Source organism: Pararge aegeria, chromosome 5 (assembly GCF_905163445.1).
Source record: "Pararge aegeria chromosome 5, ilParAegt1.1, whole genome shotgun sequence".
Lineage (NCBI taxonomy): Eukaryota > Metazoa > Arthropoda > Insecta > Lepidoptera > Nymphalidae > Pararge > Pararge aegeria.
Window position 1 is genome coordinate 7,425,349 of NC_053184.1, and position 26,475 is coordinate 7,451,823.

Here is a 26,475-nt window from a genome sequence, read left to right on the forward strand (position 1 = left end):
ATATCGAACCGACTAAAACCTAAAAACAGTTTCGAAAAAACGAGTCCAAAACGAGTTTCGGTGTTTATCAATATCAAAACTTGTATTTTAATCAGCTGTTTATAAACCTATATCAAAATAATTTGAAATCATACTTTAATATAATATGAGGTGTTTGTGAGATCATATTTTAATTATAAGAAGACCCGAAATTATTGTTTACGGGGTTCGACTCCATCTATTTTCATCTCGCGCAATGAATTTTGGAGTATTGATCTACACGAATTATTGTGTAGGTGTCAGTTCTGATTATGAGAAGGAAGGACGAAAATGAATTTAATAACTTTGATACAATAACAAAAATATTATTAACAACTATAATATCTAACTAACTCTTAAATATCTAATTTAAACATTATATTATTACGTTTTATATCCTGAAGATCCCAATTCATAGGTTTTGAACACATCACTGAGTGGGGATTACTAAGCCAATAAGACAAATTCTGGTAGTAATCTGCACTGCATTCGTCGGTTTATTAATTTTTAAAGTAACTCTGGAATACTAAGCTACCTTTTTGTCGATAAAATATAATTTCCTAAATTATCTTTTGGGTAACGTAACCATCTACTTAATTATTTATCCACGCCATTTGATGGACTGAAGTGCCGTATGGTGACGGAAGATCAGAATACTGTTGTCACCATCCCTCCTCTTTCCGCGGCTGTCGTACGTACTCTGTGCTACTACTACCATCTACTGCTGTTTGCACAGTGTGGTGATTAAGAGCAAAACCTCCCGTTGGGACAAGTGTGTGGGTATGTTCAGTATAGGCTCCGAAACGGCTGGACTGGTTTCAATGAAACTTTCAGGGAATCTTCCGATTGAACTGGCGAGTAATCCTGTAAAGTTTGGTGACGATCGGAGAACTCCTATTTTTGAACTGTCAAACTGTCAAATACAGCTTTTTTTTTACTATGATGATATTCTATTGTTGGGTGTACATGGGTGTAGATAATGACCTTCACCCGCTCGAGAGGAGAATAGAAGAGAATGAATACGGAGAGAAATAAATGATTTAATATATTATGAGACTTAAATTAAAAATTTAATGATGTAAGTTTATTGTTTAAATAAAATAAAGCAAAATCTAGCCCGGCGAAGCGGGCTGGGTACGCTAGTAATATTATAGAAATAAATAGCGCAAACAACACAAACGTTTCCGAGAATCAACTACAACCCAGCAACTAAGATTGTGCGATCCGTATATAATGTTCTTCTATTCATTATAACATAGTCGAAAGAGTTTAAACAGAACTTTAAAACAAACAGACCATTATATTTATTTTTGTTTTTCAAATTTATAAATAATGTGGACAAAGATCATTAATTAGTAAATCTAATGCTCTCAACTAAATTAGTGTTACTTGCACTTGGCATTGGCAATAAAGACGGTAAATGAGTAAATGCTTGTATTTATGAGTCGCTGATAAGATAACGTACCATCAAACATAGTGACTGGAGTATCATAAAGCTCTTGTTTCGGACTGGCGACACAGTGCCACCAAAGATCCGATACGCGATGGACCGTGCCACCGCGCCAGAGTTAGAGAAAATAAACGCGAATGATCACGAATATGGAATCGCTAATGAAAACCCTAAGCATAAGGTTTACAGTGAAGTTCAGCCGACATATTTACCATTTTGGAGACAGGTGTGTGACATAAAGTATGTATTACTTCACATCTAGGTTGTTTGATATAGATAGTGAGTTATTCATATCATTATTTACTTTCGCAATCATAATTTGTGACAAAAATGTTTTCTTTTAATATCAAGATTGATTTGTGGATGATTAAATATTTAATTTAGGTTTAAAATATACGGAAAATGTTTAGTTAAACAGTTGACAGATAAAAGTAATATGTTTGAGATGAAATTATATATGTAGACGTGCGAAATCCATGCGTGTTACGTCGTATTTATATATAATAACTTAACGATTTTATGAAAATTATCAATTTAGAAATATCGATTAATGTAACATTGTTCTTATTTTAGTTAGCTTTTGTTTTTAAATATAGTTAATTTAAATTTTATTTCAAATTTATTTATTTTATGTTGATACAACCAGATATACAATTGTGGTTATTAGGTACAAAGTGAGTATTTTCGTGGACAAAATCAAAAATTGCTCACAACAATGTAAGATAATAAACTTATCTCATCATTTCTATAAGTACTTGGTATAGTACATTTTGTTTATTGTCTCACAATGCGACTTAGAGAGCAACCTTTTAAGCCGATGTTTTATTTAGTTTTATTGTTTATAATATGTATTCACGAAAATGAAATATTTTCGTCAGTGAATTCTTGTGCTTAATACATTTAGACATGTGCAGTGACAACCTTAAAATCAGCTGTGTTTAAATTGGGAGTGGAGACACAGTTTAATATGACAACAGCAAACAGGTAGCGTTTCTAGAAAATATTAAAACCACAAATTACCCACTCCTTCATATACAAATATATACACGTTGAGATACGGTTTTAAGACATGTTATTTTTTTTAAAAATTATTTATAAATGAAAATTGAAATGCACGTTAATTGGAATTATTTATCTAAAATGTAAGACAGTCACAGTCTAAGTCTTGTATAGGTGTTACTTTTGTTCTTGAAAAATGTGTGGGACCTGTAAATGTATACCTTTTCCCTTTTTTGTTTTATGTATATTACCTACATACATTGAGAAGCGGTGATAACCCAGTGGGTAGGACTTCGACTTCATTTTCGTAGGGGCAAGTTCGAATCCCAGTACGCATCTCTAACTCGTTTTGTGCGTTTTAAGCAATTCAAATATCACTTGCTTCAACTGTTAAGCAAAACATCGTGAGGAAACCTGCATACCTGAGAGTTCTCCATAAAGTTAACAAGGGTATTTGAAGTCCACCAATCCGCACTGGACCAGCGTGGTGGACTGCGACCTTAATCACGTCTCATTGTGAGAGGAAAACCGTGCTCTGTAGTGGGCTGGTAATGCGTTGATAGAATAATGATGATGATGATGAAATTACCTAGCTAATAGTATTTTAGTAGTCCTTTTGTTTAACAGAGAGATTTATTTGATGGTTTTTATCTGGTTTTTTCATATTGTAAAAACTGGGTTCTTTTAATACCAGTTCAGTCTTTTACGTACGTAATTAAAGTAACTTTTATAAGTCGTATCGAAAACATATTTGAGCGCACTAAATTCTGGAACTACCTGTCGGTTTTAAGCGATATACCTTTTTAAATTTTTACCACTAAAGGGGTTTAAATATAGAAGATGAATTTTTGTATGAGAGGCCGTTATTTTTCAAGTTATATCGACGAAAATTGGTGTTTAGGTTGACATTTAAAATAGTTAGGTACCTACATTCAAGTCTGAGGATTCATCAAATTGCAACTCCTGAAGAGTTTATAAATAAAGAAATAAAATAAAAAAGCCATTTATTCTACTACCATAATTATAAATAACTCTTAATATTAGTATTATTGTTGGTAATTCACAACTTTTTTATAAACATGATACACAATTACAATACTTACTCGTACATAAAGGAATGCACTAACTTATAGCATCTACACTAACAAATTTAAATTATTATTACTTCTGCGTTATTTACATTCTGGACCTTAGAAATAAGATTATATAATTATAGTTAGGTCTCTGTGATTTAAGTTTTTCCGTTTGGTACGGTGACGGTAGCAGTTGCCTTCTTCAGGCGTACGCCCGAAGAGATTAGGCGTGAAAAAATATTTGTTAGAACCCACTAAACTTAGGAAATAACAGTACATAAAAAAATCGTATTCGATAGCACATTTCTTGAGGAAAGCAAGCGGGTGTGGCTACGCGGTGCGTTGGGGGTTTTTTTTGCATTTCAAACTTATTAGAGGTGTAGTAAACATACGAAGTCACGGGGGGCCGCTAGTAGGTTCAATAATAATGGATTAGGTACTGAGTTACCTATTTTATTTATGACTCTATGCATAATAAAATATCAACTTAGATACAGCGCAATCTTATCAATATCAGTTTATATTCTTACACCGATCCTCTCAAAAAATTCCGATGAACTCTGTTTTTGTAGTTTAATGTAAGATAAAACCAGTTTCGTTTGTTTTCGTTTATTTAAATTTCACGCAAATGTTTTAGTGAAAAATTTTAATCGAATGTGCTATCCAATATGCTACCGATACCAGGTTATTGTAAACTAAGTTTAATGGCCCCGATTTTATTCCGCATCTTTCCGTTTGGAAAATTCGTACCTTGTCAATGGATCGATTTTGTAAACAATATTGCATTTTTGTCCTTATTTATACTTTTTTGTTCCTCGGGTTTTATAGGAAGAAATTAATACCAGACTGAGCAAAGCGTGGCCTTGTTTAGCTGTTTTCAAAAAATCCGTACTAAGTAATATTAAAAAAAGCGAAAGTGTTTTTGTTTATTTAATTTTTTTCATAATATAAATTTTACCGATTGACTAGGTAAATTCAAAATTCATTTATAGTAGTTAGTTTATAAGCACTATTGAAACGTGAAACAGTCTGTGTATAGTGACTCTACCACCGGTTCGGAAGGCAGATTCTAGGCAGATAGCAGATAGCGTGAAACTGAGCAGATTGCTTGTTTAGTTTGACACTCCATCGAATTTTTCTTTCTTGCGAAAGATTAGAGCGTTCTGCTTCGAAGCCAACCCAAAACTCAAAATCACTCACTTGGTATTTTTAAAAGACCATAAATAATGTGTACAAAGTCGCGGGCACCAGCAAGTTTTAGTATAATGGAGTTTCAATTAATTTTAATTCAATGTATTATCTATAAATAAGTTCTTATACGTACAAGGTAGAAACAATTGTAAGCGATATCAAATACAAGTAGTTTACAAGTTTATTCAATGGTTATAAAACTATGTCGCACCTTAAACAAATGCCGTCAATAGGTACGTTACGATTTAAAAAAAATTACGTTGTCTATTTTAAAAGATATTCTTATAGATACCATACTTACATTCAGTAGAGCACCACGTTCCCCCTATTATTAACCACGTTTCCACTATCCTATCCCACTGATTGGAAATGGGCTTAAGTTTCCAGTCTCATTACTGCTTAGACCAAAGACGTTGCTCCAAGGCGAGTTGCCGGGTTTTCCAGCTCCCTCACGCCTAGCTTAAAATAATTATATCTTCTCCCATTGTTTTATTCACTCTTTGAGCATGGGCGCTTGGATGAAAATAATATCCGAATTATATAACGTGTACAATTATATAGTATCAAACAGGGGTAAACTTCTTTTTTTCTCAGTTGCCGTGCTTTGGCAGGTGGACAAGTAAAATTTATCTTTCTCAGTTGATATAATTGGGAGATAATTGCTTTTCTACGTGTCTGTGCGGAATACACATAGATATATATATATACACAGAAAATTAACTACAGAAAAATTGCTTTTATTTTTTTTATTCGACGGGGAATCGGACTCATGGCCTCGTGATCTGTAATCAAACATGTTTACCACTAGCTGCAGTTATTAATTATAAGTTCTTTGTTACATTATTTACATTAACAAAATAATTGTAAATAAAGTTATTAACCTTATTGGATTTCATAAATTAGATACCTATTTTTGATATGTGTATGTGTATTGAAATTAAAAATGCACGGAATGAGAAAATCAAAAAAGAAACGAATTAATAAAAAGTTGTGTGTGAAACAAAATAAAAGTTACATAGGGTCTTAGGCCTACCACTCCATTGCAATAGTAATTGACAGTTATTCGTGGAAATGAAAACAGCAAAATGATTGTGGTTCCAAAGAATAAAGCTTGAATTCAATAAAATATACCTCATCAATCACAATTATTTATGTATATAATTATATAATTTAGAGAAACCGGCTGGGGCCACCAATGGTTGGTGTCTAATAAATCCTAGGTAGATACGAAATTATAGATATGACCATGGGCCCCAAGGCTGCTATTAGAATTGTGTCTGTGGTCGATCAACGACAAAAAAATTAAATGATAACGTATATTATCGCTAAGCCATTTTACAATAAATAAAATATATATGGTATAGATAGAGTGATATCTAGTGACAAGCCTGTTTCCCAGTACTGTAACTAGATGGCGCTATTTCGATACAATATAAATCGAAGTTAACTTTCACGCGATCGATTAAGTACATGTATGTAGAAAATCTGACTAAATGTGGTTAAGGTTAGTTGCCTTTAGAAATTAAATAAAAGGTAAATGAATTATGAAAAAAAAACAGAAACATGCTGCAATCAAATCTCTTTTACTATTTGATATACACATAGTATTTTACAGTAATTAAGGTGATTTGTTTCTATTTTTTTTCTTAGTCATTTGACCTGGTCAGTAGTGCGTCTAACCTGTGCCTCGAAGATTATTTAATGCTTTTGTTCTCCGTACTTATTATCGCTATCTAATAATAATCGTTGAAGCCCACCGACCCGTATAGGAGCAGCGTGGTGGGTTTATTCACTAAAACCTTCTCTCAGACGAGAGACCAGAGACTTAAATAGAATGCGGATGATCAAGAGCTAGTTCGTAAAATTTAATTAAAAAATAAGTACTTCTTGATTGATGAATGTTTTTTTTAATGTATAGTTTAAATATCGAAATAAGGTTTTTAATTAACTCTGAAAGTATGGTAACCTGGTTTATAATATTAGATACAAAGTCGCTTTAGTCTTGCCGCGGAAATTTGATATACGCGTATCAGATAATCTAACAAGCACATTGTATTTAGATTTGTATTATATTTGTAATGATCTCCGATTTTGATATTTATACGATGTTTTTATAATATGAAAAACGTATTATCGGCAGCATACTATTTTAACAGTAATTAACGTGATTTGATTAAATTTTTTGTATTAGTCGTTTGACCTGGGGAGTAATGCGTCAAACCTGTGCCTGCCGGTCAAAAATCGACCATAATTAATTTAAATTATAAGTTTAAATAAGGTTCTATTCTGAAAGACAATACTTTTATAATCATAGATTTAGCCAGAATACTTTTAATTTGTCTATTCTTTCAAACAAATTAAAAAAAAAAGAGTATATACACGCATGTGTGTAATGTTTATTTATTGATTTAATATATGTTTTATAAATCACGTAGGGTTCAGCCTGCGAAAAAGTTTAATTATTTACGACATCAAAAATAACAGTTTTTCTTCACTATTTAATGGATGTTATTAATACATAGAAACCTTCCTCTTCAATCACATCTTTTAAAAAACCGCATCAAGATCCGTAGCGTAGTTTTAATAGGGATATAGGGACAGAGAAAGCGACTTGGTTTATACTATGTAGAGATGCGTAGTTTTTAAAAAGTATTAGCATTCTGCACTAATTTCTATATAAACTGCAAGTGTGGGAAATTTCATACTCCTCCGTCTGCGCATTTTTTGTATAATGTAGAAAAAGCTTTTGCTTCACGTATTAAGTAGATCTTTATAATTATTTCTAGAAATAGGTACATACTTTCGAACTGACAGGAGTCGAACTCGTATCTTTGTCTATCGCAGCCGGAGTGCCTTGACTAATTCGGCCAGGGCTTATTCTCCCAACAGTGACGAAAATGTAATACGTAACTATTTTCTTCAATCTTTTCGATTGTGATAAACGTCTAATGTTAGTAGTGTATCCAGTAGCGTGCATAGAGGGTATGCATAGGGTATGCAGATGATATAAAATGAAGAAAATCTCCAATAAGAGTTATTAATAACTTAAGAATAGACATTGTTAGAGTTATGAAAAACCTACCTTTAAGTATTTACCTACCTTTAATCATTTTATATCGTCTGCATACCTTGTGCATACCCTCTATGCCCGCAACTGAGTGTATCATACATTAATAAATATAAGTAACTATGTTTTATTGTCTCAACATCATTATTATTTAGAGCACTGCTCTCATGCGAGATGGCGGGTTTTAACGAATTATTCTTGGTTGTTAGATATTCGTCTTGTTATCACTATAATATAATAATTTATATAATTTGCTATAATATAAAGTGGTCTTACAGGCACAGTCCTGGCAAGTTCCACAACCTTGCCAGTTTCGCAGCTCAGGGTGAGAGATTTTTTTCAGTAGTAAAACCAATACGCAAGAATTAGACTTTTTGACCTGTAGTTAAACAATTTTTTTTACTGCTTCTGCTTTATACCTGCATCCTCCTTTAAGACTGTTATTTTGTCATAATTTGAACTTCTCTTATATTTGGCGGTCTTCGTATTTGATATATTTTTTTAATTTAGCTTGCTTATAATTTTAACGTTTAGAGAACCTTCCAAACTTTAACACCAAAAACAAGTTATATTTAAATTATCTTAATTAATATATCATGTTTTGAGCTCGTACTAGATGAATAAACGACTATATCAACTCGTTTATTTTTCAAATTTATAACTTGTACCTATCAATCTCTGTTATACTAAACCGATATAATACTTATGTATTTTTTTTATATTGCTAACTAATGAATTTAAATAAAGGTCTTTAAATAATAAAGGTCTATCAAATCTATGATATTTAGTGTTGATGAACTCATATAATTTACATTTATATTGTAATTATATTAAAATATTTTTATTTCTCATATCTCTGATAACGGTTGGCAACATTGATTGAATCACATATCCGCTGCTCTTTGATCTATTATGCAGTATCGATTCTGTAGGTATATAAATATTGCACATTAACACGCGTTGCTAACAGTGTCATTATGCCATTAGATTTTAAAAAAGAAAATTAAATTGTTTACTTCAAGTCAACTACACTCCCATGTAACAAATGTGTGATTTTTTATCTACGTTATTCAACCACGTGAAATTTAACTTCGATGTATATGGTATCGAAGGAGTACCTACCCTCTAGTTTCATACTGGCTCTAGGCCATAAAGTTGGTACAATGTACTATTAATAAATACTTGAACTGTGTCCTGCTATTATCAGCTGTCTCGTATTAAGTTCAAATATTCTAAAAGCAGAGTGGTTTATAAAATAAACAAGATTTTTTGCATATAAATTTACAAAAAAAAATATAATTACATTTATAAAATTAGTTTATTTAATTCTTTGAATTATATTAACCCCATAAAGTTGCGTGCATAGAGGGTATGCACAGGATACGCAGATTATATAAAATTATAAAAATTTCAGTTATAAAAAGCCAACCCTGACTTTTAATAACTCGTACTGGAATAATATAACTCATTTTATGGCATTTGCATACCCTGTGCATACCCTCTATGCACGTTACTGACCCCATACTGCCTTCATTTCTAAATAAGAGTTATTAGGAAAAAAGCAATATTATAACTTTGCCGGGGTCTGAACTCGGCCCTCGAAAGTACTAACCACTGGGCTATCACCGCTTTGATATTATCATTAATTAATTGTTTATTGGTCTCTACCTCATTAATTTCTCTTTTATTTACATTATAAACATTCACGAGCTAGATGTTTCATATACCTACCTAATTTCCGTGTCAACCGCTTTCGAAGAATCTTTTAACTTTTTAAAACCAGTAATATTATAGGACCGTTAGACGGAATGCAGTATGTCATTGATTAAAGAAAAGTTTTAAGCTAAAACTCGAAAAATCAATAAAGGACACGATTTGTGGACCCATGCGCTGGTCTAGGGGTCTAAATATATGTGCAGCAATAATTGTTTTATGTTTGGATTTTATATATTTTATATTAGTTTTTATTGTTTATAGTAGTTTCTAGTCATGTCCATTGCTATATTTTTTTACAGAAAGAAATCGTTTAACAGTACAAAGTACAGAAAACAGAAAAACAATCACAACACTGCTTATACAATGTGGTCTTTATCTATAATTTGATAGAAAAATATCGTGCCATCTAAGTTTTGCTGATACAAGTTTGTAAGTCTTTCCTTTACGCCTTCACTAAGAAACCTATCAACTTGATTTTATAGATAGAGTTATTCGAAAGAGTAGTTCCCACGGGATTTGAGTAAACCGCAAAAAACGTGGACTAGTTAATTAAATTGGTCAAATATTCAGATATGTTTTACTTTTGGCCGCGACTTCGCCCGACTTTGTTTCCCATGAACCGCTGAGCTGTACCATATGAACCATAATTGGTAGAGTTTATATTTGTGTTGCCGCTTGAAATAATTCATAATGTTCGGGCAAAATTATCGTTTTGCTTTCTTCCTTAAATTGACCACCCCCTAACGTATTCTTGGTTTTTGGTCGATTAGTGTTGCATAAAGCACCTTGCTAAAATAACCTTGGGTCTTATAAATGAACGTGGCATAACTTCGAAAAGTCGTGCATTGTGTTTTCTCGCTCTGCACGGCTATCATGGGCAGGAGACAGTTATCTCCCCGGGATAAGGATAAAAATGTCTTCTCCCACAGCTTTATCAACTGTCAGAGCACAGGCAAACAAATGGAAATAATTATGTGTAATAATAAACGGGGTCAAACTTCTGCTATTGTATGTTCCCGTGCTTCAGCTAGTGGACACCAGTGGCGTGCACAGGGTTTTCGACCAGGGTATGCATAAAGCCGGTACATGGCATAAAATGGAAAAATTCCCCTCCAATACAACTTTTATAAAATAATTTGGGTATGCAGTGCTTTTGTGCATGTATGAAATGCACGCCACTGGTGGACACGTACATTATATCCCTTGGGGATATAAGCGGGGGATATAATTTTTGTCTCCTTAAAAGGTAGACCATCTTTCAGTTGACTACCTCCCAGTCGCACTTCGTCTCCTTAAAAGGTAGACCATCTTTCAGTTGACTACCTCCCAGTCGCACTTCGTCTCCTTAAAAGGTAGACCATCTTTCAGTTGGCGACCTCCCAGTCGCACTTCGCAGTAGGCAGCGCTGTGGTTTTAAGTGGGAGGTACCTACTCGTATGATCCCCGGCAGTGCAATTTGGGAATTTATAATTTCAAAATTTTCCCTCGTCTGGGTTAATGGGAGACGTACCGCTTAGCGATTTAGCGTTTGGGTACGATTTCTTGTAGAAACTGATTAGGGTTATATAATATAGCTGCCACATCCCTTAAAGGATAGCCCTTAGACAGTATTCAGTAGACTGTATCACCACTTATCAGCCAAAAAATAACAAAGACGTCATCATCATATCAATCCATTACTGGCCCACTGCAGGGCACGGGTCTCCTGCCACAATGACCAGGATTTTGGCCGTATTCCACCACGCTGACCCAGTGCGGTTTGGTGGACATCACACGCCTTTGAGAAAACTCTCAGCTTTCCAAACGATGTTTTCCTTCACTGTTGAAGCAAGTGATATTTTAATTGCTTAAAACCCAAATAATTACATTCTGCACAACTATTCCGTTATGCCAGGTAAATAAGGCCTTTCGTGTGCAAATGTCCTACTCTCAATTAGCTGATTATTTCTCGTCTCGTCAGTGGTCTGTAAACTCATAGATTAAATATAACTGCTATTCCTCTAACAGGCTAACCCGCTGTTATCCTTGTCGGCATCACTACTGATCACTTTCTATCAGAAGAAATAGCAGTAACGGGCTTATTTTAAGGTATAAAATCGCAAAATATGAAACGCGTTTTCACTCTCGAAGTTTGGACTTATGTTAATTTTATAACTGATTATAGATAACCAACGATATTCTGCGTTCCAAAGTCGAAAAAGAAAGGTGCCCGTGACATAAATATGTCACGCAATCATTGTATTTAAATATGACACCCGCAATAAATAGATCGTCAAACGACATTATATCACTATTGGATATATATGATAGGTAGGTATGCATAGTTAAAATATACATGTTAACCTCTACCTATACCTACTAGAATCATGTGAATGCAGTTTTGCTTTTAATTATTTTATATTGCAAATTAAAAATATTTAAAACGAGATATGTGTGTATATTTATTTATGAATACATCTTATATCTTTAAACGAGCAATTCTTGTATACAGGATGTTTGGTGCATCGTGTGCCAAATCGAATCTGATGATTGGAGGGGTCTTTGGCTATCTCTTCAGCCCTCGTAAAAAAATCTTGCTCAAACGGTTTTTTTTATACTGATTTTAAATTGTTTTTTTAAAAATTGTAAAAATTCTACATTTAAATTTTAATAAAAAATAAAGTTGTTAAGTATTAATTAATTTTCTTTTTAATCTTTAATTTGTAACGTTTTACGCTTCTTTTGAAACTAGAATTACACGCCAGCAACATCTAGTTTTTGTTTTACAGCCCCGCAAAGTTTTTTTTACGTAAAAAAATAAGCTTGAACGTCAACTTTCGGTTTTAATAAAAAAAAAACTAAAAGTGATCATGTTCTTCCAATTTTTTTAAAACATCTCTGGACTGTCCCCTTTCTAATGGTGTGCAATATGCCATGAAAAGTAATTAGTAACATCACTAATTTTCAAATTTTCTAAACTTGGTCGCAATTTTCTAATATTCAACAGGTGAAAGAAAAACAAGGGTTTGCGTAAATAACACTCACAATTCACAAGGCAGATGACATTTTCTGTCTCTTTCATAAAGTTATACGCCCGTTGTTCGTTTAAACAGGCAAAAATAGTTTTTTCACTCTAGTGAAGCGAAATCTATCTTCTATTCCTAAGGGATTCTTAACTTGCACAATTTACACCATTGGGCACCGAAACGGCAAAACCCACATGCCAAAAGACAGCAATCTTTTCAAAGACGGTTTAGTGTGAACGTTTGGGCAGGAGTGATTGGGAATCAGGTAATTGGACCGCACTACCTGCCTGATAACTTAAATGGCGATAATTATTTAGAGTTCCTGCAAAATGATCTGCCGGAATTATTGGCCGAGGTGCCCGTGTTTAATGAAGATGTGCCCATAGTATTTCAAAATGACGGCTGTCCCGCGCATTGGCGTTTAACTGTGAGGGAATACCTCGATAATGTGTTCCCCAATTCGTGGATTGGGCGCGATGGGCCTATTGCATGGCCTCCACGTTCCCCAGACTTAACTCCGTTAGATTTTTATGTCTGGGGACGTGCCAAAGAGCTAGTATACGCCACAGAAGTCCCAACGAGGGAGGTACTAATACAACGCATAGAAGCGGCCTTCGGTACAATTAAGAACGAAATACGGCTTCGGACTACAACTGTAACAATACGTCAAAGATGTCGGGCCTGCATTCGAAACAGGGGTGAACAATTTGAGCAGAATTTGTAAAAATTATGAAATAAATGTTTCAAATGCAATGTATTATTTTTATTTCAAGTAAAACCTACGAAATTTAAAAATTTTACCTGCTTGTGAGTTTTATTTACGCAAAAACTTGTTTTTCTTTCATCTGTTGAATATTAGAAAATTGTGACTAAGTTTAGAAAATTTGAAAATTAGTGATGTTACTAATTACTTTTCATGGCATATTGCACACCATTAGAAAGGGGACAGTCCAGAGATGTTTTAAAAAAATTGGAAGAACATGATCACTTTTAGTTTTTTTTTTATTAAAACCGAAAGTTGACGTTCAAGCTTATTTTTTTACGTAAAAAAAACTTTGCGGGGCTGTAAAACAAAAACTAGATGTTGCTGGCGTGTAATTCTAGTTTCAAAAGAAGCGTAAAACGTTACAAATTAAAGATTAAAAAGAAAATTAATTAATACTTAACAACTTTATTTTTTATTAAAATTTAAATGTAGAATTTTTACAATTTTTAAAAAAACAATTTAAAATCAGTATAAAAAAAACCGTTTGAGCAAGATTTTTTTACGAGGGCTGAAGAGATAGCCAAAGACCCCTCCAATCATCAGATTCGATTTGGCACACGATGCACCAAACATCCGGTATATTAATTGTAATTGTAATTGGAATCTCGGAATCGCCTCCAACGATTTTCATGAAATTTAGTATACAGGGGTTTTCTTTTTCGGGGAGGGGGGCTAGCTAGGATTCATTTCTAGAAAATGTCATTTTATTCGTGTTTTATCGATAAATATATAAATAATTGGAAACTCGGAATCGGCTCCGACGATTTTCATGAAATTTAGTAGACAGGGGGTTTTAGGGGCGATAAATCGATCTAGCTAGGATTCATTTATATTGGAATCTCAGAATCATTTATATTGGACATACGACTATTTGTTTAACTCGACTCATTCGCGGACAAAGTCGCGCGGGTCCGCTAGTATGTATTATGTATTATATTTTTCTACTGATATGTGTATATATGGACCACCTACCTATTTTCTGTATTTGTTTTTATACATTTTTGGTTGCCTGGAAGACGTCGTGACGTAGCGATAAGGCCGCCAAATTGTATACGCTGTTTTCATATTGCTTTTCAGTTTTAAATACTCTTTGTGGTGTATAATAGAAGTATATTTATTCTCCCCTATGTCTGCGTCTTCGCCATTGTTGTATTAAGTTTATTCGCGTGTACTATCCTTCATCATCCATTACCGGCCCACTACGGGTCTCTCTTCAGAATGAGAAGGGCTTAAGTCATAATTCACCACGCTGACCATGTGCTGATTGGTGGACTTAACACACCATGAGAACATTATGGAGAACTCTCTCGTTGCAGGTTTCTCACGATGACCCTTTGCCGTTAGAGCCAGTATATTTAATTTCTAAAATTAAAAACGAACTTAACTGGGCACTGCGATAAATTGGACGATTTGTGTAGTTGTAGGTTAAGCTAAAGTTAAACTCAATACCGTGCTAAATTTATGCTGCCAAAGTCGTCAGCGAAAACGTGGTCGCTTACTATGGGCCTCATAAGAAGGCTCAGTCACTCAGCGAACAATCGAGAGAGCAATGTTGGGAGTACCTCTACGTTATCAGATCAGGAATGTGGAGATCCGTAGAAGAACCGGAGTTACCGACTTAGCTCAACGAGTCGCAAAGCTGAAGTGGAAATCGGCGGGGCTCATAGCTCGGAGAACCGATGGACGTGGGGTTCCAAGGTGCTAGAATGGCGCCACCTACGTTTACCTGTAAACGCAGCGTTGGTCGGCCCCCAATGAGGTGGACAGACGACATCAAACGAAACGGCTCCCACCGCTCGAAACAAGGACCTTGGATTTTGGAACTCCCGACAAAATACATATGTTCAGCAGTGGACTTCAATCGGTTGAAGTGATGATGATGATGATGAAAATCGTAAGTGAAGCAAGAGATGAAAATTAAAATCAATATTCGTTTCTTTTCAGGCCTTCATAGCTTTTGGTTCCTTCATGATGTCTTTTAGTGCGGGGGCGACGGCGGGAATCTCGGCAATCCTTATTCCGCAGTTACAAAATGAAAAAGGGCATAATAAATATCCACTTGAAATGGAGTCTTGGCTGGGTATGTTTATATTGTTGTTATCTTATGTACCTAGTAATATTATTATCATCTTCAGCCTCTTAGAGTTCCATTACATGGTATAGGCCTCTTTTTTCATAGAAGAGTAGATTTAAGAGCTAGATTTACCACACTACTAAAATTCGGCGTATATAGTAATCATTATTTTCATATCAAATCCTTTATTTCGAAATATTAAAAAAATCTATAGCATTTTGTGATTTCTTCAACCATTGAGTCTTATATTTCTGACCATTGATGTTTTTTTTTTCAGCGGCCATAGCATCGCTAGCGTTAGTATTTGGAAATATGATATCTGGATATCTAATGGACAGACTCGGAAGAAGAGCGTCTCAAATATTATTATCAGTATTTTACATAGGAGGATGGACAATTATTGGTTTTGCTGGCAACATACATTTTATATTGCTTGGAAGATTTATAACAGGATTCTGCCAAGGATGGCTAGGTCCTTTGGGGCCAGTTTTTGTCGGTGAAATAAGCTCACCCGCATACAGAGGATTGTTTTTGGCTGGCCTGTCTTTAAGTATAGCGTCCGGAGTATTTATGTCACATCTGTTTGGAACTTATCTGCATTGGAGCCACGCTTCTCTGCTTTGCGGTGCATTTCCTTTGATTGGATGTATTATACTATATTTTGCACCAGAGTCACCCGCTTGGTTGGCATCAAAAAACCAAATTGAAAGGTGTATACAATCTTTTCAATGGTACAGAGGCACTAGCCCTGCGATGAAGCTGGAACTCGAGAAGATGATAGCAGACCAAACAAAAAAGAGGGAAGAAAAGAGCAAGATTAAAACACTAACAGATAACATAAAGAAACCTGAATTTTGGAAGCCGCTGTGTATAATGATAGTGTTCTTTATAGTTACCCAGTTATCTGGTATTAACGTCATATGTGCATACACCACCAATATAATGGAAGTACTAATAGGTACCGACAAGAACACATATGCTGCTATGCTAGCAACTGATATTTTACGCGTAATTGCATTGGTTACAGCATGTATTTTACTGCGAAAAATAGGACGACGTCCCTTAGCTATTTTTAGTGGAGTTTTTACAACCCTATCCTTAATATCTCTAGCGTTTTATCTTTATCTTATTGAACTGCGTATTATAAGACATATATCTCCTTTTGTATCCTTAGGTTTAATGGCAATTTATGTATTTGTGTCAAACTTAGGAATATCTCTACTACCTTGGAATATGGTTGGTGAATTGTTTGCCACTGAAACAAAGGGGTTGGGTTCTGGGATAAGCGTCATGATGACTTCACTTTCCTATTTTGCGACGATCAAAACTGCTCCAGCTATGTTCCAAGGATTGGGTCATCACGGTACCTATTTGTTTTATGGCATTTCTACTCTATTAGGTACAATATTTTTATATTTTTATCTACCTGAGACTAGAGATAAAACTTTGTTGCAAATAGCGGAAGAGTTTAGGTATGGCAAAAAAGGCAAATCAAAAGAATTAACGAATTTAACAGCCGCCTGATTATGAGTTGTTTCAAGTAGGTGACATGGTGATAAAGGAATATAAGAATTTTAAAATATTAGTCATAATAACATGGTCATTCCATTATGTTAAGACGTATTATATTTTAAGTAGAAAGCAAATTTTAGAAATGCTGCAAAAGCATGGTAAGTTTGACTACATTTTTACGAAATTCTTTAACGATATAGTAAGAAGGTACCTGTATCTAATTAATATACATTATTTCATTATGTAATCAAGAAACATATTGTAACTGTCAGATACATTATTATTACTACTTAACCTAGTGAGATAAAATCATGCACCAAAGGACATTGTTACACATTTTTAAGTTTTATTGATTATTACAAATTGATATTAAATCTAATAAATAGTGTAGTGATAAAACTAGATATCAATTAGGATGTTTTCATTCAGTTTCCAAATTATGTAGCTACTTATTCGAGGTCAAATACATTAACTTTTAATAGTAACCTTCAATGCGATAAGATTAGTGCATCGGATAATTTATCAAAATCACTATTATTGATAGTTTAGAATACTAAGACACGATTATTTTTCTTGAAAATGATAGAATGGGCCATTTGTTTATCAAGGGGTAGTTGGTTATGCATCGGTGCCCTATTCGCTTATAAAAACCTGAAGTCTATTTCACAGTACGTTAGAGACGGACAAGTGGCACGCGTCGTCGCTAAATTACAAACATCTTCCTGTTTTGACACGTGTATATAACCTTTTAAGTGCACACTCCACGATGATTCGCTAACATCTGTGAACCACTTCTTCGGAAACCAAAAATTCCCACGTTGGATGAAACGCGACGGGTTTTTGTCAGAAACAAAAAAATCAGGAAAACAGCTGGAGAGTGCCTACGGTGAACGTCTATTTTAAGACAACCTCCATTCACGGAGATAGTTTAAGGAACAAAATGAGAAGATTAAACCTAAGTTAAGTTTTAAAGTCGTTTAACAAACTTTATTTAGGAAACAGATGAGTTTTGTGCACTTGAGTATTTTATAGCGTTTATAATGCAATTCTCTTAACAATGACATATATATATGTTTGTCTCGCAAAGTCGCCGTTAGTTACGTATAATGGACGTAATGATCTTTTTACGTAACCTTGTCAAACTCAAAGTTTTGCTTTAAAAAGACCGAGATGTTTTGAACAAAAATCTATTTACAAGCTGACTTAGTATGCTTATACTACGAACCAAAATACATCAAATGATTAAAATAGTACCTACAGTTCAAAAAATGAAAAGAATTTGAAATTATTAATGAGACGAATAAAAAAATGCGTGGGATAGCAAAAAAAAGAAGGCTAATAAAATCGAAATCGGAAAACGAAAACTTTTATAAGGAAGCTTAGGGAACGCGTTAAAATTACCTTTTATTTCCACGTCAAGTAGTTCCTGTGCTTTCATTTGTTTATTCCATTGTGCGTAATGCATATCATATCATAGTCTATGCGATGGTTCGCTTGGAGCGGAACGAATATTTAATAATAAGACACGTGGCAGAACGGAAACTGTACACGTGTTATCAATTAGAGTGGAATGGTATAAAAAATTTAGAATAATCCAAATGCTCACCCTTAAGTGGGCGGAGTTGTTAACAAAACACAAGCAGGGTTTTATTGAAAACTTTGTTGACCTATCACGATTGTACGGCGAACTAACTGTTACCCGATTCTTCGACTATAATGTATCCCATATACATTTTTTTTCACTACAAGTTAGCCCTTGTCTGCAATCTCAGATGGCAAATGATGATGTAGTCTAAAGTGGTGACAGGCTAACCTGTAAGAGGTATGGCAGCCATATTAAACCCATACCTCAAAAATCTCAAAATTAGGTCGTCAAATAGAGGTCCCAAATTTTCTTCTTGCCAAATTATGTTATGTCCGTTTAACTGATATTTTGTTTAGGCATAGTACCTAGTCTCCAATCTTGCTGCCAATGCCGCCTTGAAGTAAACTTTTATATATTTTAGGGCTTTAAAACAGAAGTTTGCAAATTTTTTGGTGCTTGAAGTGATCTTGCATGTAGTTCAAGGCGCCATAATTAGAGGATACTGTAATAATGGTTATATTTAATAACAGCATGGTTCCTAGATTCTTTCCAATTTAAAAAGTATCCTACGTTCATTTCGAGGGCGCAAGCTATATCTATATTTCATGAAGTTCGTGTAACTGTTGAACCGAATATAACGATATGTAACAAACACTTTTTGGAATTTATAATAATTGTATGTCTCTGTATAAACATTTTAGATGAAGATAACAACTACCAATTATCATCTTGTTTCAATTAAATGAAGTTTCCAACTTTGTTTTGCTGAACGTAGTATATTCCTATTCACCATATTGCGCAATGATTTGTACTTTGTATGTAATACATAATGTTTCATCATCTAATATTATTATCGTCCTCATACACTTAGATAGTGTAGTTTTCTAAGATAAAGATTTACAAAAAACAGCTTTTCTGTAAATCTTTATGCAAAGAAATAGTTTGCATCCTTGAGACGGCTATACGCTAAAAAATTATCCCGGGAAAATAAAGGGTTCCTACAGGATTTTTATAACCCAAAAGGAACGCAGATGAAGTTTCGTGCAACAGCTAGTTAGTAATTGCCTAATAGATATATTAGATTGAATAAATTGTTTCATGTGTTCTCCAAGATGAAACAACGCAATTTTACTAACATCGGGGATTGAGTCGTCTCAGCCTACGGTGCTTGATCTTGATATACCCGTAGTTTGTGCAGTTTGTACATTATATTTAATACCAAAATAATACAGAATATTAATTGTAGGACATAGGAAATGACAGCAGCATACGGGATATTATAAAATCGATTTAGCTATTCAGGAAATGGTTTCTACCTATATGTAGATTTTACATATTTCTTGGGTTCCGTTGTCGACAACTGTTACTGTGTGATAGTTTCGCAATATACCTGTCTGTCCTTCCGAGGCTTACCTCGTATAATGGAATAAAAAGTTAAAAAAACCATTTTATTGAGGATACCTCTAATAATATGATTAGTTTTTTTTTATTTTCATCTATCGTAATATAGTTTGTGGGGTCGAAACTAAAATAAAGCCAAGTTGAACCAGCCTCATAGTCATTGCAAAAAACTGATAGAGTTAACTCGTATGGCGTAAAGACGTATGATTTTAATTGAAAATTACTTAGATGAAGTTGTTAAGTACATGAACTATGTAAAACGATGGAATAATAACACTAGTATAAAAATCAACAAGACCGGTTTTTTTAAATTTAATTCGACCAATTTACAAGTTTACGTTTAAGTGCTCTTTTGAAATACATTATGTTAAGTAGACAAGTTACCTTAGGTACATGTTTTTAAGAGTTCCGCAGATACCTAGGTACTATTACATTATTCTTTGTAATCGTTTTAGAACGAAATAATATCTTATACTTATCGTCTTATTGTGATGAATAGATGTTGTTTTAATAAACGCACTGGAAAATTACTCGTAATTAAATGTAAACATATTTATATTGGAGATAAAAAATTAGTCCAATATCATCCATTCGCTGAAAGAATGCGTTCCTGTCAGTCAGTTGGTCATAATATAAAAAAAAAATTACTTATATTATAACTGCAATAGTGTTTTCGTTTTTATCCTGCCTTTACGCACTAACTATGCAACCATTCGACTAGATTTTTCAAATAGAGTTAGTAGAAATTACGAAGAGTAACATCGGATACTTTTTATTCCAGGAAAGCGAAAGATCCCACGGGATTTGTTTTAAACCATAGAATACGCGGACGAAGAACGCGGCCAGCAGCTAGTAATATAATAATTACAGTTGATATGACCTAAACACCGTTATATGAGGTTTAAAAAAATTAGTTATCTCCTTTATTTTCCAATAAATTTAGTGTATAAATTAAAATATAAGTATAAATAGTTAAAATGTCTGTAAATAAAATATTAGCAAAGCGAAATAAAAACAATTGTAATATTTGTATCGCAAAGTAAGACACCTCCAAGTTACAATGCCGATCTTGTGCCTGTCCATACACATTTCCATCCGTCCGTTATATAATTGCCAGTGTTTTTGTTAACTTGTCATCATTTTGTTATTTGAAAATTATTTAAATTTCAAATAACAAAAGTTAACAAAAAGAGCCAGAAGATGACAAGTTAACAAAAACACTGGCAATTATATAACGCGTGTTGCGTCCGGGGTTACATACGTAGGTACGATACATTAAATTAACAGTAGTAACTTGAAAATTATTAGCATATACAATTTGTAAATATAAAATTAAATTTTGTGATTGTAAATAAAGTGATATTAAGTTGGTTTCTCTTAAGTTTTTATTGCTTTATGCCTTCCTGGTAAGTATAATAAAATAAACTTTGATTATTGACTTCAACAGTCAAAGCCAAAGTAATTCCGATTGCAAGCGTGTTGTGCAATTTAAGTACTCCTTTAAAACAACTACACAATCAAAGTAAGCAAACATCTTTAAGGTCATTTATCATTACCATACGTATATTGTAGCACAAGTAAAACCACGGTATCGCGCTGTCATAAGATTGATCGATTTGATACTCTAGCTGTTTATTATATATTTGAATAATCCAGGGGGAACCGTTAGTTTTCACGGGATAGGTAACGTAGGTGATTGCCGTGATTAGGTAACGCAGGCTATATTTTAAATCTTCCGGGAACTGGAATCTTATGTACGTCTCTAGGATGCCAGCTATAAGCGCCCAATTTCACGAAGATTGGTGCACTGGTTTTAAAATTTCGAAAATCTTAATTTTGATTGAGCGCGCTAAGTTACCAGTCGATTTAGTAAAATCTGTTGGCATATCATTGGAAAGCCCAATTCTTGAGATTATAGGTATGCTAATGAAAATGCAGCTTATGGGCATTTTGCTGAGTTTTGGCGAGTGTTTGGGCGAAGGAATGAGTAAGGTAGAGTTCGCTTTGATGATAACATCGGAATTGGCATGCTAATGAAAAAGATACGGTGCTGTATAGTAGAGCAACGGGATGGCGATGAAACGCGGTGGATCGTAGTATGAAACTTTGCAGATGCAGGAGAATCTGAAACTGAGTTTTAACGAAATGTTTAAAAGTCACCATTTTCATTCTCGCAGCAAGATTGTGATGATAAAACAATTGGCTGATGACAAAGGTACGAACCTGAAGAGTCGAGCAACAGGCGCGGATGCAACGCGGTGGGTCGTAGAGTAAAACTTTCTATGGGAGTTTACTACACCGGGAAATCGCTAGCGAGTATTTGACATATATCAACAGGGGTCAAGGGTTTTACTGCAAGCTTTGTGCAGTCGAACATTCAGGTATAGGTATACGTTAGTCTGCTTGGACACTCCAGATGGTGAAGCCGTTGATGTACGTCCACAGAAAATAATGGTAATATAGCAGTTTCCTAAATTGCTTAAGTGAGTTTAATTATTTCACAGCCGTGAATTGTATTTAGATTTCGGATTAGCATAAGTAGGTATCTTTGTTTTTTTAACGAGGTTATTCGTCTATACTATACAGGTAAGGATCATCAGTTGTCCTTTTAGTTGAATATGGAGTTTGAAAAAATTATGAATGAGCAAGTTAAAGATATTGGATACCAGTTCCGTTGCACATTACTCACTTAAATTAACTAAAGAGATAGCGCTGTCCTTTTCAAAAAAGGACATAGTATAAAATATGGCTCTACTTTTCGATATGTCAATTTTAGTTCAGTGATTTGAGTACAACAAAGTCGGCATTAGTTACCTATATAATTTTAAGTTTGGATGCTTCACTATTCCATTTTTCTCGTATCTTATTTGCAGTGGGCAGCGACCCTGCTTTCTGAGTCCAAGGCCGTGGGTTCGATTCCCACAACTGGAAAATGTTTGTGTGATGAACATAAATGTTTTTCAGTGTCTGGGTGTATATCTGTATATTATAAGTATTTATGTATATTATTAATAAGAATATTCATTAGTCATTTTAGTACCCATAACACAAGCTACGCTTACTTTGGGGCTAGATGGCGAGGTGTGTATTGATGTAGTATATTTATTTATTTATAAAATAAAATTATAAAACGAAAGTATGTTTGTAGGTTCTTTAAAGCAATAACAAATAAAAGATCCGCGTGATTTTGCACATAAATATTTAAACGAGTTGGAGAGTAGCAAAGGTTACTTTTTTATCAAGAGAAAACGATTCCACGCTGAATAAATCGTAATGCCAAACGCTAGCATGATACAAGTTAAAAATAATAGGTATCTGGATTAAGTATTAAAAATGATAAGACAATAATATCATGGAACTGTCCACAAAACACAACTTTTGAATCCCTAAAAGGATTTCTACAGATTCAATGCGTGGCCTTTGCAATAACACAAAAATAACACTCGTTCCGAATTTGATACGAGCAAATGCATTTTAATAATTTAAATGTTTAGCCCGACATGTGCACGTGAAGAGGAAACATGGTTGAATTATGCGTATACGTGTATAAGTAGAGACATTATATGCAACACGGTCTCGTGATTCCAGACCGGAGATATGTACGATTGGGGTGCCGCAAGGGTGCTTTAGGATATTGTTGGTGTGCAATTCAAAGCATTTCGTAGCTGTGTAGGAACTAAGTTATTTGTAGCTTTCGAAATAATCTATCTTTCCAGTGCTTATGTTTGACATATTTCGTGCAGACCGCGCGTGTCCGCGCGTATGATAAACATGTTTGACATCACATGTTTGTAATCTATGACATCGAAACCTTACTGGGCAGAAGAAACCTTAGGTTTATGAAGTGGGTAAATAACACTGATAGTGGTAAATAATTAAACTTTTTAAATTCATAACTTGATGTATCCCATATATTTTATTAAATTGATTAGCATTTTAACAAAGTTACTGATAATTATTCCTATTTAATTAATAAATACTTTTCAAGAAATAATTAAAATTATATTTGATTCACAGCCAATGTTCAAGACATTTTTTTGGTGGGTAATATGAAATAAATACGGGTGCATTTACACTTGCGGCCCCGATTTCTGACGTGATCCAGACGTTGACCCTTACCACGTTCACGGGGGCGTTCGGACTAAACAAAGATTTGTACAAAATTCCACCAACAGTCAGATTAACGTCGAACCGAGCCGAAGTCCGAGTCCTCGCAGGAGGCACCCTCTGGTCGACTTCTCCCACTAGCAACCCCTCAGGTGGTTATTGGCAAGTGTTCACCCGAAAAAGAAAAATAATACACTTCAATCTTGCATGAGACTCTGAAATGAAGAAAAATGAAGAAATGAAAATAAAATATTTCAACATCACTGTAGTGTCATTTTCGTTACATAAGAGGGAAGAAAGGTTATATAGCGTTCAGAGAAGGAGAAAAAAAGAGAGATTCAAGATGTATATTAGGACAATATTTTGTATAGAGTTTATTTAATAAAATTCTACATTCTACAACGTACATTATTTTTTGATTTTGATGTGTATTCATTCGTAAGTTTTTTTGAACTTCCAAATGTTCGTATAGAAAATATTATGTTCGTGATATGCAGTACTTTGCAAAATATGGTTTAGGTTTGTTTTGTATTATCTTTAATTAGTACTCCGTACTAGAATTTGACTAATGAAATAGAATAGGTTAAAGTACTTGCTTATCAATATTAATAGTAAGTACCAAATATTGCGATTTGATTTGATGTCGCGTTTCGTCGCTCGGGTCATCGGGTCATGTCTGTTGACTTGTAAGTATGTTTCCACCCGTAATTATCTCTACCCTGGTTCTACCAACACGTGTTTATTAACTGCGTCGCAAAGAACTTGTATCATACGTTGTCACTCAAGCACTTCGCTTAAACACGTGTATTGCATAAGACATAATAAGGGGTTCCGAAATAGAACAAAGTCATGTGTGATTTAACCAGGAAATGAGATAACATGGTAACTTTTTGAACTTAAAAATATAATGAGTGGAAGTTTTAGCATATATGTATTGGGTATTTTATATGTCGAATTCATTCTATGTTAGGTAGATACTTATGATGCGCACATTACATGAAAAATTTGTACATGGTAGTAAGATGATTGCGAGAACTTAGAACTAAAGCTACGAGGGTTCAAACGCGCCCCGTCTTGGAAGAAGCCCGCAACAAACTTCACTGGGTCTTGTTTTTGTTATCACCATCTCACATTGTCATTTAAAATAATAAGAAGATCAAGCCTGGTTACTGCAATAATTCACACCCAAGTTTTTTTATCAGTTATGTAATAGTTTATACTATAATAGGACTTTTCTATAAGCTTACCTAAATTATTTAACTTAATTCAAATCCATTAAGCCTTAGGTCTTTAGTTATAATTTATTATGGTTGAGTAACAAAGATAAATGTCTTTACTAACTTCGACAACTATGCAAATAGTTACGTACATATATATGAAATATATGGAAATATCTTTCTGAGATTTTGAAACGACTGGGTTGACATTCACCTCATTTATGATTATATATATGTACCTAAACAAAGGCATAAAACAAACGCACTTTAAAAACTCCTTGTCTAATAAAACTAAGGCTAGTTTTCATCTCTGATTAGAAATATAAATAAAAAAAACCAAAAACTAAAGCCAATTTCGATGGAGGATGAATGTTTTAGTCTACTTTGTGCTGCGGAAAACAGGAAAACGAATGTCTGATTGTTTCTTTATCATAATTCTATTAACATATCGACCAGTACTCTTACGCGAAACCTTACTTTGCCCGATCGAAATCGAGGAGTAGTAAAAATCGGAGTAAAATGGGTTTTATTCATATTGTGTTAAAGCTCAAATTTGCCTAATAATTTTTAGGTCGGGCTTTTGACAGAACGTTTGTGAAGTAGAACACAGAAGTAAAGGACTTGCGACCCTAAAACGACAAACATTAGGTCCGTTGGATTTCGACGATACGGAGTTTAATGCGCTAAGATTTCAGTACACGTATAAAATTTGTGCGCTCGCAATCGAGGAGTCGTTTTCGAGTATGGAAATACTCGAACATAACAGTAAAATGTATCTTATTCATGTTAAAGCTATTGCCTATAATTCTTCAACTAGGGCGTTTGGCAGAACGTTTGTAAAATAATCTAAAAAAAGTAATGTTAGGTCTATTTTACTTTAAAGGTAAATAGTTGGATGTGCGAAATAGACGCTTCGATTGCGCTTTACGATCAGAATTTGTAAAACTTTACAATAATTGCAAGCTATTATTTAAATGTCTAATTTAAAAAAAGTTCTCAATTTATTTTCACTGGGTTTCATAACATATATAAGTTTTATTATCTGTGTTATATTTAAATATTTAAAAAACAACAGCAATAGTGTAGGTTTTCTGGTTTTGCTTCGCTATCTTTATTCTATTCTCTAGGTATACTTACATATACCTAGAGAATAGAATAAAGATAGCGAAGCAAAACGTTTTAGTCAAAACAAAGAGTCATCATTGACGTCGTATTATTATGTGGTGATTTATAATGTAGTTCACTAGTTTATAGCCAACTAAATACTTAACTGCACTCATTTGCTCTAATGGAA

General features: G+C 33.9%; 1 protein-coding gene across 2 annotated transcripts; it reads left to right on the plus strand.

Annotated features, from left to right (window-relative positions):
• Positions 1–1,536: 1,536 nt before the first annotated feature.
• On the plus strand, positions 1,537–20,835 carry LOC120623660 (facilitated trehalose transporter Tret1-like). Of its 2 annotated transcripts, none has more exons than XM_039889820.1 (3): positions 1,537–1,694; positions 15,230–15,365; positions 15,637–20,835. In XM_039889820.1, the coding sequence occupies exons 1-3, from the start codon at positions 1,563–1,565 to the stop codon at positions 16,881–16,883; spliced, it is 1,515 nt and encodes a 504-aa protein (XP_039745754.1). In that variant the 5' UTR covers positions 1,537–1,562; the 3' UTR covers positions 16,884–20,835. The 2 variants fall into 2 exon arrangements, with proteins under 2 accessions (XP_039745754.1, XP_039745755.1); XM_039889821.1 differs by having other exon boundaries at positions 1,559–1,708.
• The last annotated feature ends 5,640 nt before the right edge of the window (positions 20,836–26,475 follow it).

Coding starts and splice junctions, on each gene's coding strand:
- LOC120623660 (XM_039889820.1), top strand. CDS start 1,563: ATGGACCGTGCCACCGCGCCAGAGTTAGAGAAAATAAACGCGAATGAT. Junction 1,695..15,229: donor ATTTACCATTTTGGAGACAG/GTGTGTGACATA, acceptor GTTTCTTTTCAG/GCCTTCATAGCTTTTGGTTC. Junction 15,366..15,636: donor TGAAATGGAGTCTTGGCTGG/GTATGTTTATAT, acceptor TTTTTTTTTCAG/CGGCCATAGCATCGCTAGCG.